The 15,627-nt window shown below is 46.2% G+C and overlaps 1 protein-coding gene across 1 annotated transcript; it reads right to left on the bottom strand.

Moving 5' to 3' along the window:
* Window positions 1-5,747: 5,747 nt before the first annotated feature.
* Window positions 5,748-15,627, bottom strand: ATP5PO (ATP synthase peripheral stalk subunit OSCP). Its single transcript, XM_030329828.1, has 7 exons — window positions 15,539-15,627; window positions 14,327-14,377; window positions 13,281-13,391; window positions 10,482-10,611; window positions 8,743-8,855; window positions 6,224-6,310; window positions 5,748-5,931 (listed from the first exon to the last, which is right to left on the bottom strand). The coding sequence occupies exons 1-7, from the start codon at window positions 15,572-15,574 to the stop codon at window positions 5,818-5,820; spliced, it is 642 nt and encodes a 213-aa protein (XP_030185688.1). The 5' UTR covers window positions 15,575-15,627; the 3' UTR covers window positions 5,748-5,817.

Consider the following 15,627-nt stretch of genomic DNA (forward strand, 5'->3'; position numbering starts at 1 on the left):
TACTTGGGTTCAGCCCAACTAAATTTCTTATATTAAAAAGAAAATCTGAGTTGCATATGTTAGAAATTCAAAGAAGTCATTTTGGGGGCAGAGAATATGATTAGTTTAAATGAAATGGGTGGTATGAAGAAATGAAACATATCCTGTAGCCATGACCTCGGGTGGGACCTTCTGTTTCATTAGAAACTGACTTGAACAGGTAACATTCTGGAAGGTGGTTGTGTCAGGAAGGAGGAGAGTACTGAGAGCCTGTTTCCCATCAGATCCATGTGCCACAGAGGCTTCCATGAGTTCTGGCAGATTGATCAGGAATTCAGGCCTGAACCAAACATCCTTCTAGAGAGTTCAGAACATGGGAAGGACTCCCTACCCCCCTCCCTCCCCTGACCCCCACCCTGACTTCCAGGTCACCCTTTGCAGTTCTCTTCCTGGGTAGATTGGGCACATCCCTTTGATGTTTGCCTTTTCAATGAAATTTCCCCGGGTGTCTTCGCCACCTTTGCCTGTTGCATAGCTGGGTGGGTTGAAGAGTGAAATTTGGAGTTTCTGGGCACACAAAACAGGCAGGGCAGAGCAGTCTTCTGAGATGCCGGTGTCCCTAATGGAGATCCCAGGGGCAAGATGTCTTCCTCATCTTCCCCTTCCCAGAAAAGAGGCAGAAGCCCAAGATGCTTCTAGGGCACAGACTTGCCACCAGAAACGTCCCTGCAGGCCACCGAGGAGAAGATACAACACAAAAGCCCGTGAAACTCGATGTCTAAACCCCTGAGAGATACAGTTGGAAGTCATTTCAGGAGGTGACAAGCTGGGGGGCCAGCTTCCCCCAACAGACTGGGAGTGATGCCACAAAGCAAATAGTTCCTGGTAAGACAGGGCACTGCATGGGGGTCACTGCCGTGGAGAGTGTAGGGCCGATGGCTTGCAGGGACTCGTGGGGAGTGTGAGCGCCGGGTTTTCAACATTTCCTTCAACGGTTAGCTACGTGCTTCTTGCCGCTAACCAGCAGTGGAAGTTCCTTTTTGATAAGCCTGAGATCGGTGAACATTGGAGTCCAAGTGATTCCTGGACTTCCAGGGTGGGAAGCTGTGATTTCTGGGAGCTTCCTGGAATCTGTTGAGGCATACGAGGAATCCGCAAATCACCTTGAGGAGCTGTCCTGGTGGATGTAACTGACTTTCTTCCCAAAGATGGGGCCGTTCAGAGATCTCCTTGTTCAAGCTCAACCTGGGGGCAGGGGGCTGGGCATCTCAGGCCAGCTCGTCAGAACTGGACCAGCTCTGGTCCATCCGCCCAGCATAGGTGTTGACCTTTCTTAGCGCCGTGCCCTCTTGGCTGGGGTAGCAACGGGGCTGAGTGGGAATGAGCCAGTCAACTGCTCCTCGGGCCGTAGTTGTTCAGAAAACTTTGGGGACAGGAAAAGCCAGAGCCTGGGGGTCCTACCCAGCGGTGCCTGCAGGCCACTCCAGCTAGCCTTTACCTGTTTGGAAAAGAATGTATCAGTCTGACACGTGTCCCTCGTGACAAATGGGTCCCATTGCTGGTGGCATGTTGCTTCCCTCACAACCCTTCCCCGGGGGTGAGACTCAGCCACCCCTCACCCCCGCCATGGATGTCCTGTTGACTGTAATATACTTCTGTTGCCAAATAATGGTACTGGTTAATTTTCCATAAAAGGGAGACTATATTGTCTGATATGTAATGTCAATGGAGCTCTAAACATTATTAGACTCTATTATAAATTGTAGAATTATGTATTCGTCCAAGGTTTGATGAAGCAGGGCCAAGACATTAGGTTGCTTTTTTTGTTTGTTTAAAAGAAGCTGAGGTTAGTTCTCCTGGTCGAGTGTTCCTTTTGGCACCTTATTATGTATGAAACGTTACATTTTACTGATTCAGATTATGGTAACTGATTTTGTTTTTCTTAACCCAGTAGCGACACCAGTACAGATGGCTATTCCTGTGTATCTTGACCCTAAAAAGAACAATCTCTTCAAAACAGCTCTTTGTTCATTTTGACCTGTACGGTTTCAATTCACATGGTTCATGAATAAAACGAGAAAGCCAACCCTGTTCCGGTGGATTGTTTCGGGTTCTTTCTGCCCCACCTCCCTTCTGAGCAGGCAGGAAACAGCCCGGCCAATGGCTCCCCTTCCTGTGTGCTTCCTTCTCCCACGGGGAAGGCTGGAGTTGGGGAAGGACAACTAAGCGGACCAAACCCACCACCCTTCCCACGCTTTCTGCGCACAAATGGTGGTTCCAGGTAGAAATGCATCTCCCGGTACCGACTCCTTCCGAGAACTTGAGCAGTTCTGAGCGGTGGCAGCAGAAATGCCAGGGGTGCTGAGGGGTGAGCACACAGCTCAGCTTGTCTTACCAGGACATTCCGAGGATCGCTCTGGCTTTCCGCGAAGTTTCCGACGCAGACAACGCTGCGTGTTCACAACCCTGAGTCGTAACCCTGGGCGCCCTTGGCAGACCCAACACTGAATTTTACTGTTACCTGAATTTTAGGGGATGATTTATGGCATTTTCTTCTGATCTGGTTTTAAGGCAAAATTCCTATTTCATCACTGATTTCTCTGAATGTGAACCAGTGTTAAAGTTCTGAGGTCGTGGGGCCTGGGTGACCCGGATAAGCATCTCACTTCAGCTCAGGTCATGATTTTGTGGTTTGTGAGTTCAAGTCCTGTATCAGACTCCGTGCACACAGCTCAGAGCCCGGAGCCTGCTTTGGATTCTGTGTCTTCCTCTCTCTGCCCCTCCCCCCCCCCCCCCCCCGCAAAACTAAATAGACATTAAAGTTCTTGGGTTGGCTTGAACTCCAGTTGAATTGTTATAGGACCTTAAAAAACATTTTCACAATAAAATAGCATGTCTTTGCCCTATTTTTAAATCAGTAGGTCCCATTTTTGGTAAACATAAAAACCCTGTGCTTTTCTTGGTTATTATTTGAAGTTTCAAAAATTAAAATCATTATAAACCAAGAAAATAGTGCTTTTCCAAACTACAACTCATTGTCTCTGCGATCGATACGGTCCTGTTGCACAGCTCAGAGAGTGGAAGGAATTGCTGATATAAAGCATGTTGAGTAGGTACCTCTTGAACCAAATTTAGTAGGAAATATTTTATTCTAGAATATTTATTGTTTTTTCCTAGTTATAGAAGTAATATTTGTTAATGCAGAAAATTCAGCAAGCTCAGAAAAATACAAAGGAAATAAAATCAATTAGTGGAGATATTCTTCCACACAAAAATAAATGTTAACATTTTGATGCTCATTATTCCTGTATTTTCTTGCTCTGTGTGCATGTGTGTGTCTGTGTGTGTGTTAGATGTTCTTACATTAATAGCTAATACACACCAAGCACTTCCCTTGTACAAGGCAATGTTCAATTACATAATTTATAGAAAACGTTTCACTTTTGTTAATTGCTTTCTTTTAAATCAGCTATATACTTATCCACAACTTGACTTTTTTTTAAGTGTGTTTACTTAGTTTGAGAGAGAGAAAGAGCGTGAGTGGGAGAGGGACAGAGTCCCAAGCAGGCTCCGTGCTGTCAGCACACAGCCTGACATGGAGCTTGATCTTATGAACCATGAGATCACGACCTGAGCCCAAATCAAGAGTTGGACGCTTAACTGAGCGACCCCCCCCGGGTACCCCTCTCCCAAAGATATTTTGTCCATCAGTCGTCCGGTGTCTTAGAAGCTTGTGGTTTTACGCGTGATTCACGCGTGTGGGATGCCGTCTGGTGCGGTGTCGGGCTGGCTGTAGGCACGAGGCAAGCTAGGATGAAGGCAGACAGGGCTCAGGGACGTGATCCAACAGCCGGCCGAGCACGTGACACTGAGCAAACGCTAGGGCCCCTCAATCTCTCTCCTCAGGCGGTATCTCTGCTCCACCTGTATCACAGAGTTGTTGTAAAGCGTCAAGACGCACGAAGTGGCCTCAAAAGCAGCATCCTATTTGGGAGGGGGGTATGTCAGGATCAGCGTATTTTACTAGGGGAGGCCTTCCTGGAGGACCAAAGGAGCAGGAGTCATCCTAATGGCCTATCAGGGACCGGGAGTGCTGGACAAACCCTGAGGACAGATTTCTGCAGGCAGTACCGGAGGGACTTTGCCACGTGACCATAATGTGTCAGGTGGGTGCTGCGTTTCAGCAATCCTTGGGGTCACACGACCCAGGAAAGTGGCAGGCCACGGAGCCAGTAATCAATGTTTACTGCCACCCTTCCGCCTCCGCTCCCCGCACTGGCTCGTGCTCTTGCTTCCCTGTTGCGGCCCCTCTGGAAGTGAGCATGATCGCTTCCGTCTACAGGGGACGAAAGCCAGGTGTGGAGGAGCCGGGGCGCCCCACCCGTGGGAAGCAGCAGAGCAGGCTCGCACCCACACCCCCTGGGGGGCTCCAGGGCACATTCCTAGCCGCCAGTCTACCGTCCCAGGGTGCAGAGCAGCCGGAGTCGACATCACGAACTTCCCTGTAGATGGCGTCACGTCCCCTTACTTACGGAACTTTCTGGTGGTGTGGGCGTATGTGTGTGCCTGGCCTGTGCCGGGTACTCCCAAGGTTCCAGTCCGTCGGGATGTACTTCACAACCCGAAGTGCAGTGGCCACACACAGAGCGGGAGTCTCGGAGAAATGCCTTCAGGCCACCCTTTCAGATCAGCTGATTATCAGAGCAGAACTGCCTTTTGTCTGGGCCCAGCCTGTGGGAACGGGACTCCGCTGCCCGTCTGCTGGTTGGCCGGAAAGGTCTTGGGAGAATCAGCAGGACCAACGGGCAGTCCGGCCAGAGCGGTGCCTTCAGCGAGCGGTGCGGCCACCGCCGGCACAGCTGCCTGCGGCGGGGAGAGCGTCCCCACTTCCTATCCGGGCCGAAGCTCCTGGCCAGTCCTCGGTTGTGAGGACATTCACAGGGGTCGGGACAGCTACCCTGCTGCCCTCTGCTGAGTGCGCAGCTCTGATCCAGACCTCTGCCCGCAGTGGGAGGGAGGGAACGAATCCTTGTTAGATTAATGGCATTCTTCTAGTAGATTCCAGAATGAAGACTGCTTTTTAGCCAGAATCTATCTGAGAGCCTTTATATAGAGCGTCACTGCCCTTATATTTACTAGAAGATGAAGGGCAGGGCTGTTAAGACGGGTCACTTTGGGTTTAAAACAAGATGCACAGGACTTAAGAACTTGTTAGAATGGTCAGATGGCACAAGCTGGCCCTGTCTGCAGTACCTTAAACACACGCACTCACCTGGCTGACGCTGGACCTCGGGGCACAGCAACAGGCGTGGGTCCACGTGCCGCGGAAGCTGTTAAGAAGCACGAAGCAGGACGGCGAGGGGCAGCCGCCAATGTCTTGACCAGCACAGGTCCTGGGGGCTGCGAGGCCCGCTTTCAGGATCTGTGACTGGACATGGGCACCGACAACTAAAACTCCGGGGCGGTAACTGGCCTGGTTGCTGGCATCAACTCCGCCCGCAGGGTCAGCCCCTCCCCAGGCTCTGAGCCCAGAGGCCAAGGTCGTGAGGTAAGACACATTAAGGACTTAATGGTGCCTGCAATAAAGGCCTCAATAAATGTTAACAGTTCTTCCTAATGACACAAACTTCCATAAATTCCTAAGAGTAATCTACGCAAACTAAAATCTCCAATCAACAGGGCTTTTAACCTTTTAGCTGGGCGGATTCTGAAAGAAAGAAAATAAGGTTCTCTGTATTTCCACTTCAAAAAAGACAGTAAACAGTATATGTTCTGTTCAGGAAGCATTTTATTGTTGCTACAAGTTTAGGGATTTTCATGGACAGAAAATCAACACTTTCAGAAAATCTCCCGCATGGCCCTGCTCAGCTTCTGAATCTTGGTTTTCGCAGACATATCAGCATATTTCTCTCCAATACGGACAATCATTCCACCCATGATGGACGGATCAATCTAGGAAAGAAAATAGGTTGGAAGTGTGGAAAAGCAGTGATATTTCATTGATCGAATGGAAAGATGAAAAAGTGCTTTGAAAAGTCTACATGCTGTACAAATCTAAGATGTTATTATGTCTAGAAAAAAGAAGTCAGATTGTGAATGGAATCCATAATCATTTAAATTGAGAACATAAAATTTCTATTAGAAACAATTTAGTATTTGGGGAGATTTAATTTTTCAGTTTCTACAGCCACTCAACAGTGTCAAAGAACCTGAGGAAACACACCATACATAATTAAAAACCTACCTTAACCTCCAATTTCAATACTTGGCCTTTACTTAGGAAGCTCTTCAGGACTGTTTTTAATTCAGCAAGAGTGGGTTCATCTAAAGGCTAAAAAAAGGACAAAACCATCCTTTAATTAAGTAGATAAAGCAGAACAGAACTTTCCACGTAAAAGCTCAGGAAGAAAATACCCCTGGCACACATCAGCACGACAGGCCTTGTGAATTCCTGTGTGGTCTCTGGGCCGTTCCAGGAGCTGCACCGCAAGTTACTCACACCGCTGGTGTGCCGGGAACATGCCAATGTCCCGTCCCACAAGAACACCTCGGCGAGCTCACTGGGCGGGTCACTGATGCCCATAAATGCCACTCCCTCCCCGTCTCTGCTCCCTGGTATCAGCGGTACGACTTAGACACGACTGAGGAGGACCCCCCCCCCCAATACTGAAGTTAATGCTGCCTGATGACACAGGCCTCTCCTGTGCAGCCCTGTGGGCATGGCAGGAGGCCACTATGTCCTTGGATGGAGAGCTGCAATCTGACCCGGTTCTAGCATCTCTAAGACCTCTGGTTCCCAGGAGCTTCTAGAAGCACGCTGCACTCCGAGCCTCACGGGGAACGCCTGGCCGCACGGCTCTGCACTTGACTCTGACAGAGCCAGCACTTACGTCAGCCTGTGTTCTCTCTGCCTGAACTCCTACTCCTGGTGAGGGGAGAGTGAGAAAGGCTGGAGGAGCGGCCTCTTGTCACAAATCCTCTCTACCCCCACACCTAAGGGTCCACAGGCTAGCAGATAAGGCTTTCCATCTTCGCAAAGATCTAACAACGCCTCTTGGGGGAGCTGGTGTGAAAGTCTGCTGGTGTTTAATCAAGACGTCATTCGCCAGGCCTCCAAGGTTACAGAGCTCCGAAGTACGTGCACACCTCCCGCTCAGAGGCTTAGCGGGTGCCAGGCACCGGTCTGTGCTGGCATTTCACACCCACCACCCCCTTTAACCGGGACAACTCTGGGCGGCCAGCGGCTCTTATTCCCATTTCCCGTAGGAGAGAACAGGTTCAGGGTGGTTAAGGTCCCAGTTGCTGCAATATTTGAAATCAGTCTATTTCTACAGACTGTGCCCTTAGTCACTAATCAAGGAATAATTTTTGTTTTTGAACAGTGGAAACTTATTTACCCGGGAGTTTCAACATCAAACACTGCTGCACTAGCAACAGTTGGTTCTAAAAAACTTTTACAAAAATATGCACCCTTTAAAAAATAATGTCCTTGGGGCGCCTGGGTGGCTCAGTCAGTTAAACGTTTGACCTCGGCTCAGGTCATGATCTCGTGGTTTGTGGGTTCGAGTCCCGCATCGGGCTCTGTGCTCACAGCTCAGAGCCTGGAGGCTGCTTCGGATTCTGTGTCTTCCTCTCTCTCTGCCCCTCCCCTGCTCACGCTCGGTCTCTCTCTCAAAAATAAACATTAAAAAAAAAAAGGTTTTTAATTAAAAGTAAAAAATAAATTAAAAAATCATGTCCTTGTACTCACTGAATGACATAATTTATACCAGTGCTCAGCCACGGGGATGGTATGACCTGCCTGGTGAAGCCTCATCTGGGCCCTGCTGTCACCGAGAACTGGGGCAGGCCCAGTGGGCCCGGGCAGATGCCTGAGCTGTAAGGATTCGCAGTCAGTTGTGCACTTTCATGGCACCGACTATGAACTACAAACGTGCAAATACATGATCTGGGGTAAAATGTCTCTCTGAAGCCGTGCTCTTTTGGAGAGTGAGAGTATCTTTGAAATACCAGAAACATTAACCTAGATGAGGTCAGGTGCTGCGTATTCCAAGCAAATCCGCCGTCCTCTACTGAGAAGTAAGCCCCTCAAGGCTGATTTCCTATGCGGTCTGAACTACAGTAGGGAGAAAATACGTACTTAGGACATCAACAAAAGGAATTCTGGGGAGGTGGCGCAGCTTAAGGTACATGCTCTTGTGAGAGAGAGGGCCATGTTCAAACCCTGATTCCCTATTTTGTCACTTTGGGCAAATGACTTAATTTCCCTGGGTTCACTCATCTGTAAAATAAGGATAATTCTACCTCACATACAGCGCTGCCATTAAATAATACATTACGAAGTACTCGGCATATAGGTCTATTATTACAGCCACGTCACCAACTCCACAAGGGCCTGCCCTTCCCACCCTTCCCATTTGCTGCCACCAAAGGTTAGACAGTCCAGTTTCAGGAGACTACTTACCAAGGGATTTGTGAAATAACTCCAACTTGTGAGGGAACATAAACCACTACTTCCTAACACATTTGAGTCCAGTCTCGTCCTTCCGAACAGTCAGCGGGTAGGGAGGCACTAACGGGACACACACCGGCCCCTCCAAAGCGCAGGTTCATGGCAGCTCGTGTAAGAAGTGAAGCAAACCTCCTAAGTGACCAATCACCTTTCCCGATTTCTGGATTTTAGCCTGTTTTTTTTCTTTTCATTATGCAAAACGTCATGCACGGATGTCAAAGCAAATACAGCAGCAACAAGCTGTCACTTACGGATGCAGTGGTCACTGTGCAAGGAACTTCTCCACGGTGGACACTCATCATGGTCGAAAAGGCAGAAACGACTCCAGGGGTGTTGTTCAAGCGACCATTTTCAGCAAGCAAATCTGGGAAAGTGAAGGTGTCTCAGTAACATCAAAATCACTCAAAACAGGTTATTCATTAGACACTTTTCCAAAGAAGACATCCGGATGGCCAACAGACACATGAAACGATGCTCAACATCACTCATCATCAGGGAAATACAAGTCAAAGCCACACTGAGATACCACCTCATGCCAGTCAGAGTGGCTAAAATGAACAAATCAGGAGACTATAGATGCTGGAGAGGATGTGGGGAAAAGGGAACCCTCTTGCACTGTTAGTGGGAATGCAAACTGGTGCAGCCACTCTGGAAAACAGTGTGGAGGTTCCTCAAAAAAATTAAAAATAGACCTACCCTATGACCCAGCAATAGCACTGCTAGGAATTTACCCAAGGGATACAGGAGTGCTGATGCCTAGGGGCACTCGTACCCCAATGTTGACAGCAGCACTTTCAACAATAGCCAATTAGGGAAAGAGCCTAAATGTCCATCAACTGATGAATGGATAAAGAAGATACGGTATATATATACAATGAAATACTACTTGGCAACAAGAAGGCATAAAATCCTGCCATTTGCAGCAACATGGATGGAACTGGAGGGTATTATGCTGAGTGAGATAAGTCAGTCAGAGAAAGGTATGTTTTCACTCATATGCTGATCTTGAGAAACTTAACAGAAGACCATGGGGGAAGAGAAGGGGAAAATAAAAACAGTTACAAATAGAGAGGGAGGGAGGCAAACCATAAGAGACTCTTAAATACCGAGAACAAACTGAAGGTTGATGGGGGTGGGGGAGAGGGGAAAGTGGGTGATGGGCATTGAGGAGGGCACTTGTTGGGATGAGCACTGGGTGTTGTATGTAAGCCAAACTGACAACAAATTATATTTGTATGTTAGTATACTACTGTAACAAAACAAAACAAAACAAAAACCCCTAGGTTATTCACGAGGTATTATATTCACCTCAAAAGCAAACTTAGATTTGTGGCCTTAGAATGCTATATTCAATGTCCTTTAAGAATGTGAATGAAGAAGATGGTGCTTGGTATTTAAAAAATATATTCAGTGTTTAAAAAAACCCACCACTGACAAGCATTTAAAACAGCCAGGTGTGTGGGGAGGCCTTACAGATCTCCAACCGATTTCCTGACCATGGCCTGCAACCTGATTTTCATATTTCAGGTTAGATTCCAATGTTTGGCTACAAATCCCCAAATTAACATATTATCTATATTCAAAGATGATGCCATGAATACATGTTCTTTGGAACATGTATTCTGGGCTGGCCATGGGACTTGAAAAGCAAGCCTAATGTACCAAACAATGCAAATGTCTTTGAGGACAGAGATACAGCCACTGGTTACACACCGTTTCCTTGCTATGAATCCTATCTGTCTTCTCCACGGTTTGAAAAGTAGTGGCTGCAATTACTTTGTTACACGGTCATATCCTTTAGACAGTGCTCTTCAAACTTTAACTCACAAACAATTCACTTGGGGAGCTAGTTAAATGCAGTAGGTTGATTTATTAGGTTGGCTAAGTCCTTAGATCACGGCCAAAAGGCAGGTAGGTGATGCTGACGTTCCTGGTCCACGGATCACACTTCCAGCGGCAAGATTTTCAGTAGAAAAGATCTAATACTTACTGATCAGGTTGCATGTGAGGGGAGAGAACCTCTCTTTTGCTGTCATGTCGTTTAGGCTTTTCACTTTCACGGAACGCTTCACATAGGGATTCATAATGGAAGCAGCCATTTTGGGTTCCTTCAAGAGTTGCTGAAAGTACCAAAAAAATAATTTCTTCAACTCTTTAGTGCATGAACGATCCTCGCTGCCACAACATATTTTGTTATGAGTCATGTATTTCATTAAATTAGCACTCTCAAAGCATGTATGAAGAAAAGTTTACAATCAAATAATTTTCTCTGCCTTTGAGAATACACCATACCCTGGTTTTACACAAGATATAATGGTACTTCTTGGAAAAATTTAAAGATACTTTATGAAGTTTCTTAAATTTATTTTTGCTTTTCAAGAGAGATTACAGAAAAACTAAGCAGCCGAGATTCAACGAACTGCATATGTTAATGTATTTACTATGGGTAATACTCAGCTGAAAAGGTGCTCTAACAGCAAAGGAAGTCTCCCTGTTATTCCCCTGGAGGGGGGCCTCTCTGTGTCAGAGTGATCCTGATTCTGTGCTGCCTCTTACAGAGCCCCGCGAGAGAACTCTGGTGTTTCCAGAGCAGCCTCAATCAGCCTGGGAGGCAGAGTGGACGAACAGTGGGAGTGCAGCTACCAGGAGAGGGACCACACGTCTCCATTTTGTTAATTCATAAATGTCTGTCCTCAGCGACCCAGGGTAGCTTCCGGCACCTTGCTCCCCTTAGTATCAGGCCAGGGTTCTAACAAAACAATGGCTGTTTCCGTCTGGGCATCTTTCAGTTAAATACCTGTCAGCCTTTCACTCACTGCTGGCACCTTCTCCCAGGCTCTCGGCCAGAATCTGCTCTAATCCAGGCTACCTGTAATACACCACCTAATGCTAAAACTTCGACTCGACTGGCTCCATAGAAACAATTTTCCATAAAAATCGAGGACTTACGCAAATTAAAAGCTGGCATTTGGGTAATCCGGTTTTTCGTGTTTCCCATCTTTCTCTGTTGTATCATCCGATGGGCAGTTAGTGGCACCTGTGTAGCATCACTTTCCTCTCAGTGCCAAAAAATTGCTAATTTTCATTTACAAAGAGTCTTAAGGTAAGTGCCTCCTTTCTACGTCTCCACATCTTAACTGATTTCCAGGTTATAGTCAAACCCCATTCTTAACACCCACAATCTAGGTCACTCCATTGTGAATACCACTGTTCGGTTTTAAATGGGCATATATGGGGCGCCTGGGTGGCTCAGTTGGTTAAGCATCTGACTTTGGCTCAGGTCATGATCTCATGGTTTGTGGGTTCAAGCCCTGTGTCGGGCTCTGTGCTGACAGCTCGGAGCCTGGAACCTGCTTCAGATTCTCTCTCTCTCTCTGCCCTTCCCCCACTTGTGTTCTGTCCCTTTCTCTCTCTCAAAAATAAACATTAAAAAAATAAAATTTAAAAAAAAATAAACAAAATGGCCATAAATGACAAGTAGCAGGCAATAATTATCACCTCCAAAAATGCCTGTGTGTGATCCTGTCTGCTCTTGGTACCCCTCTCCCAAGTGTCTCCAACAGTAAGGCTGTTGACTCTGTGGGTTGGTCACACCAACTCAGACAGTAAGCATCATCTGTAGAGCTAACTGGACAGAGAAAGGAATATGGAACGAACATTACTGTCTGCTAGGACAAAAATTCCAAAAAAAAAAAAAAAAAGCTTGAGATGAAAAATGAACAGAATAAATATTATCCTATATGACTAGCCTCATCAGGGTTTTTTCTTCTGAACAGTATGATAAAAAAAAAACTTCAGAAATAAGATTAAAAATAGAAGAAATTCTTAAAACATAAAACTAAAAAAGTGCAAAACTTTCTCTAGAGAGAGTATACGCTAGACTGTGTCTCCCTCTCCCCCCCCCCTTTTTTTTAAGTTTATTTATTTGATTTGAGAGAGAGGGAGAGAACAAGTGGAGGAGGGGCAGAGAGAGAGGGAGAGGATGTGAGGCGGGCTCTGTGCCTTCGAGCTCAGAAACCTGAGATTATGACCTGAGCTGAAGTCGGAGGCTTAACTGACTGAGCCACCCAGGCGCCCCTCCCTCTCCTCCTTTAATGCAGAGCTTATTGTCGGAGGTGGCAGCTATAAAGCAAGAGAAGGGGAAGCAACAAAGTGGACAGAAACATGTTAACTAGAAAATTCGGTTAAAGTTACAACAGATTTTCCCAAGTTACACTGGTACACTTCTGTTAATTCAATTAATTCACTCTTCTTTCCAGGTTAAAAAAACAAAGTGTAAAAATAAACTGTCCCTTGTAGCTTCCCCATCTGTCAGTTCTGTACTGGAGCTCAATACACCTTTGCTGATTTTGTTGCCCAGAGTGCTCTGCTTGGTTATTTCCCTCCCACATCTTGGGGATAAAATAAAAAATTGAAAATGAGGAAAGGCTCCATAAAGAAAATTCCCAGCAAAGCAAGTCATAATACATTCTAAAGACTATTTTAGAACTGCCTGAAATACAAGCATAGATTTTCAAAGGTGACCTCTATTTCTTCTTAGCCTCAAATCTTGGTTCCTAATATTAATAATATCCTTGTTCGTATCTGCCTGTACCTATTATACAATAGGTTCAGAATAACAATACCCAGTACTATTCCTATCAACATGATTACAGAAAACAGGTTTTCTTTCTTTTTTCTTTTTGTAGTTCATTTTCACTTAGGATATACCTCACTAGAGAAACATGGCCAAATAAGGAAAAAACCTGTGATGGAAACTTAGTAAGTAATAAACAGAAGAGCTACTTACCGCTACTCTCAACAATTCCTTTTCTACTTGTTCCAGCTTATTCTGTTTAGATGCAGCAGAATAAAGAGCAGTGGCATAGCGACCTTCGATACCATATACCTGAACAGGTGGCTTTAAAAAAAGGATGGGGTGGGGGAGGAAGAGAAAAGGAAAATCACTTCAGATATCATTCTGCCAATAGCAGGATTAAATACGTATATTAAAATACACTGTTTAGAGCACACAAGTTTAAATACCAAATATGGAATCAGAAAGCTATCCTGAATGGCAATTCTCAAACAAATCAGGGATGTTTCCTCGGCTAGGTCACTTAATCTTCCAATTTTTGAGCTTCCGATTTTTCATCTTAAAATGTGGTGCTTGGGAAATATGGTACCTAGAGTCCCTTCCAGCGGTAACTATAAATCAATTATTACATGGATTCTGAAATGAGCTTATGCTTCCTTTGAACTCAGTAATTAATCAGTTCCACATAGTGGAGATTTTAAACACTGATAGAAGACAGTTTTGCACATGTTAGAGCCAAGAAAACATTCAATGGTGACACTATAAATTTCCCCTATAGCGTCTCCCTATCAATGTTCAGTTTAATGGAGCTCTTTAGCAGCTTACTGAATGCCTGATGCTTGAATTATTTTTCACAAAAAACTGTAGGCTTTTTCCTACGCGCTGCCATCAATATATGACTACATATGCTTAGCAGTTCTGTATGGTTGCAGTGCAAGAGCTCAGGTTTGAAGAAAGATCTAGTTCCAGTCCAGCCCTGAGACCAGACTCGAGTTTTCCCAGTCTGTTTCCTCTTTTGCAAACAAAAGACCAGCTATTTCCCATCATTGTTATGGGATTTTAAGAAATTCCCACAAAGGTTAAGCATGGGCCTGTTGCACACCAGGCATTCAACTTATTCCATTCCCTATCCCCACGCACACATCACATTTTGGGACCTACCAATCACGCAGAAAGGTTTAGGTAGTACTTATACAAAAGTCCATGCCCTAACCGCGCACTTTCATTTACTTTACGATTGGTAACAAAAGTTGACATACCCTCACGAGCTTGGCAAATGGCCTGACCACAGATGTACTAAAGCATCGCACCTTTAAAACAATAAGACATTTTAAGTGATTAGTTTCTTAGTATCATCACGGAGATTACACGAGCTGCTCTTTATTCCCAAGGAGTAAATTTCACCACTAAGCATCATCCATAGCCGCCTGGGAAACTGCTTTCCCACCAACTTCCTCGTTTGCTAGGAACAGGCTGAGGCTAGCACACCAGTATGAGAGAGAAAACACAAGTTCTGATGAAATACATGTTCCAAGAAACCCCAAATTTCTGGCTTTTGTTACCACCCGTGAGGAAGGATTTTAATAAAAAGTGAGAGGATTCCAGTCATGATCTGCAAGAGATGTACCTTCTTAGAATCCAAATGCTATCGGAAAAGAAAGATTAATCCCCTTAGTACTGCAGCAGTCTGATGTGAGAACTGACCCTAGTTCTGAGAAATGGCATCTAGTCTATCAAGGAACAGAGTTGGAACTCGTTGCTTAAAAAGCATCTGCAAGGGCACAGCTCACCTTCAAATAATTCCAGTTCTGAACTGTTCTATAACACAAGTGGTTGTAGGGATTAAAAGACCTTTTCACTTATGAAAAACTTACCTAAGCTGTAAGGTGTCATGACGTGTAAAGCAGAGTGTTGCTATGTGGTATAAAGACCACGAATTTTCTTTCCAACTCCATCTTCTGTATGACCGTGTGGGTTCGAATCTCAGCTCTACCTACCCCTTCCTGGCTGAGCAGCCAAGGACGAGTCATTTAAACTTTTCGGTCTCATTTTCTTTATAAAAATGTGAAATGTGTTTTATAAATACTCCTTAGCATTACTAGAGACCCCTGGCAGGTTTGACCACAACGACAAGGTTCAATGACTTGGGGGTGGGCTGTATCCTTTCCTCGGAGTCCAGGGGAGAGCCTTCCCCCGCCCCTTTCCCGTGCGCCTCAAACTAGCTGCTCCCGAGGCTGTGCTCGGAGACGCCAAGGTCAGGCACGCGTCCCCCTGCACCGCCAGCCCCGCGGACGTCCAGGGAGGTAGGGCCGCCCGAGCGCTTTGCGTCGCTCCCACTCGCAGGGCCCTACAACGCTGAATGGCGGCCACGCTTCCCCAGCTGTGGTCTCGCTCTGTGGCTCTTAGGGCTCTGCTACGTGTCACTTTAGAAGGGATCCTCTCGCTAGTTTTCAGGAGCTCCCTTCTCTCACCTGCCGGGAGAGCCCGGACACTGCAGAGGAAGCCATCTTCTCCGGGTGGCTGTAGGTCAAAGCCGAGGCGGCGAGAGAGACGCAAGGGC

Source organism: Lynx canadensis, chromosome C2 (assembly GCF_007474595.2).
Source record: "Lynx canadensis isolate LIC74 chromosome C2, mLynCan4.pri.v2, whole genome shotgun sequence".
Taxonomy (NCBI): domain Eukaryota; kingdom Metazoa; phylum Chordata; class Mammalia; order Carnivora; family Felidae; genus Lynx; species Lynx canadensis.

Coding starts and splice junctions, on each gene's coding strand:
- ATP5PO (XM_030329828.1), bottom strand. CDS start 15,574: ATGGCTTCCTCTGCAGTGTCCGGGCTCTCCCGGCAG. Junction 10,612..13,280: donor AGGAATTGTTGAGAGTAGCG/GTAAGTAGCTCT, acceptor TGGTACTTTCAG/CAACTCTTGAAGGAACCCAA. Junction 5,932..6,223: donor TATTGAAATTGGAGGTTAAG/GTAGGTTTTTAA, acceptor TTTCTTTCCTAG/ATTGATCCGTCCATCATGGG.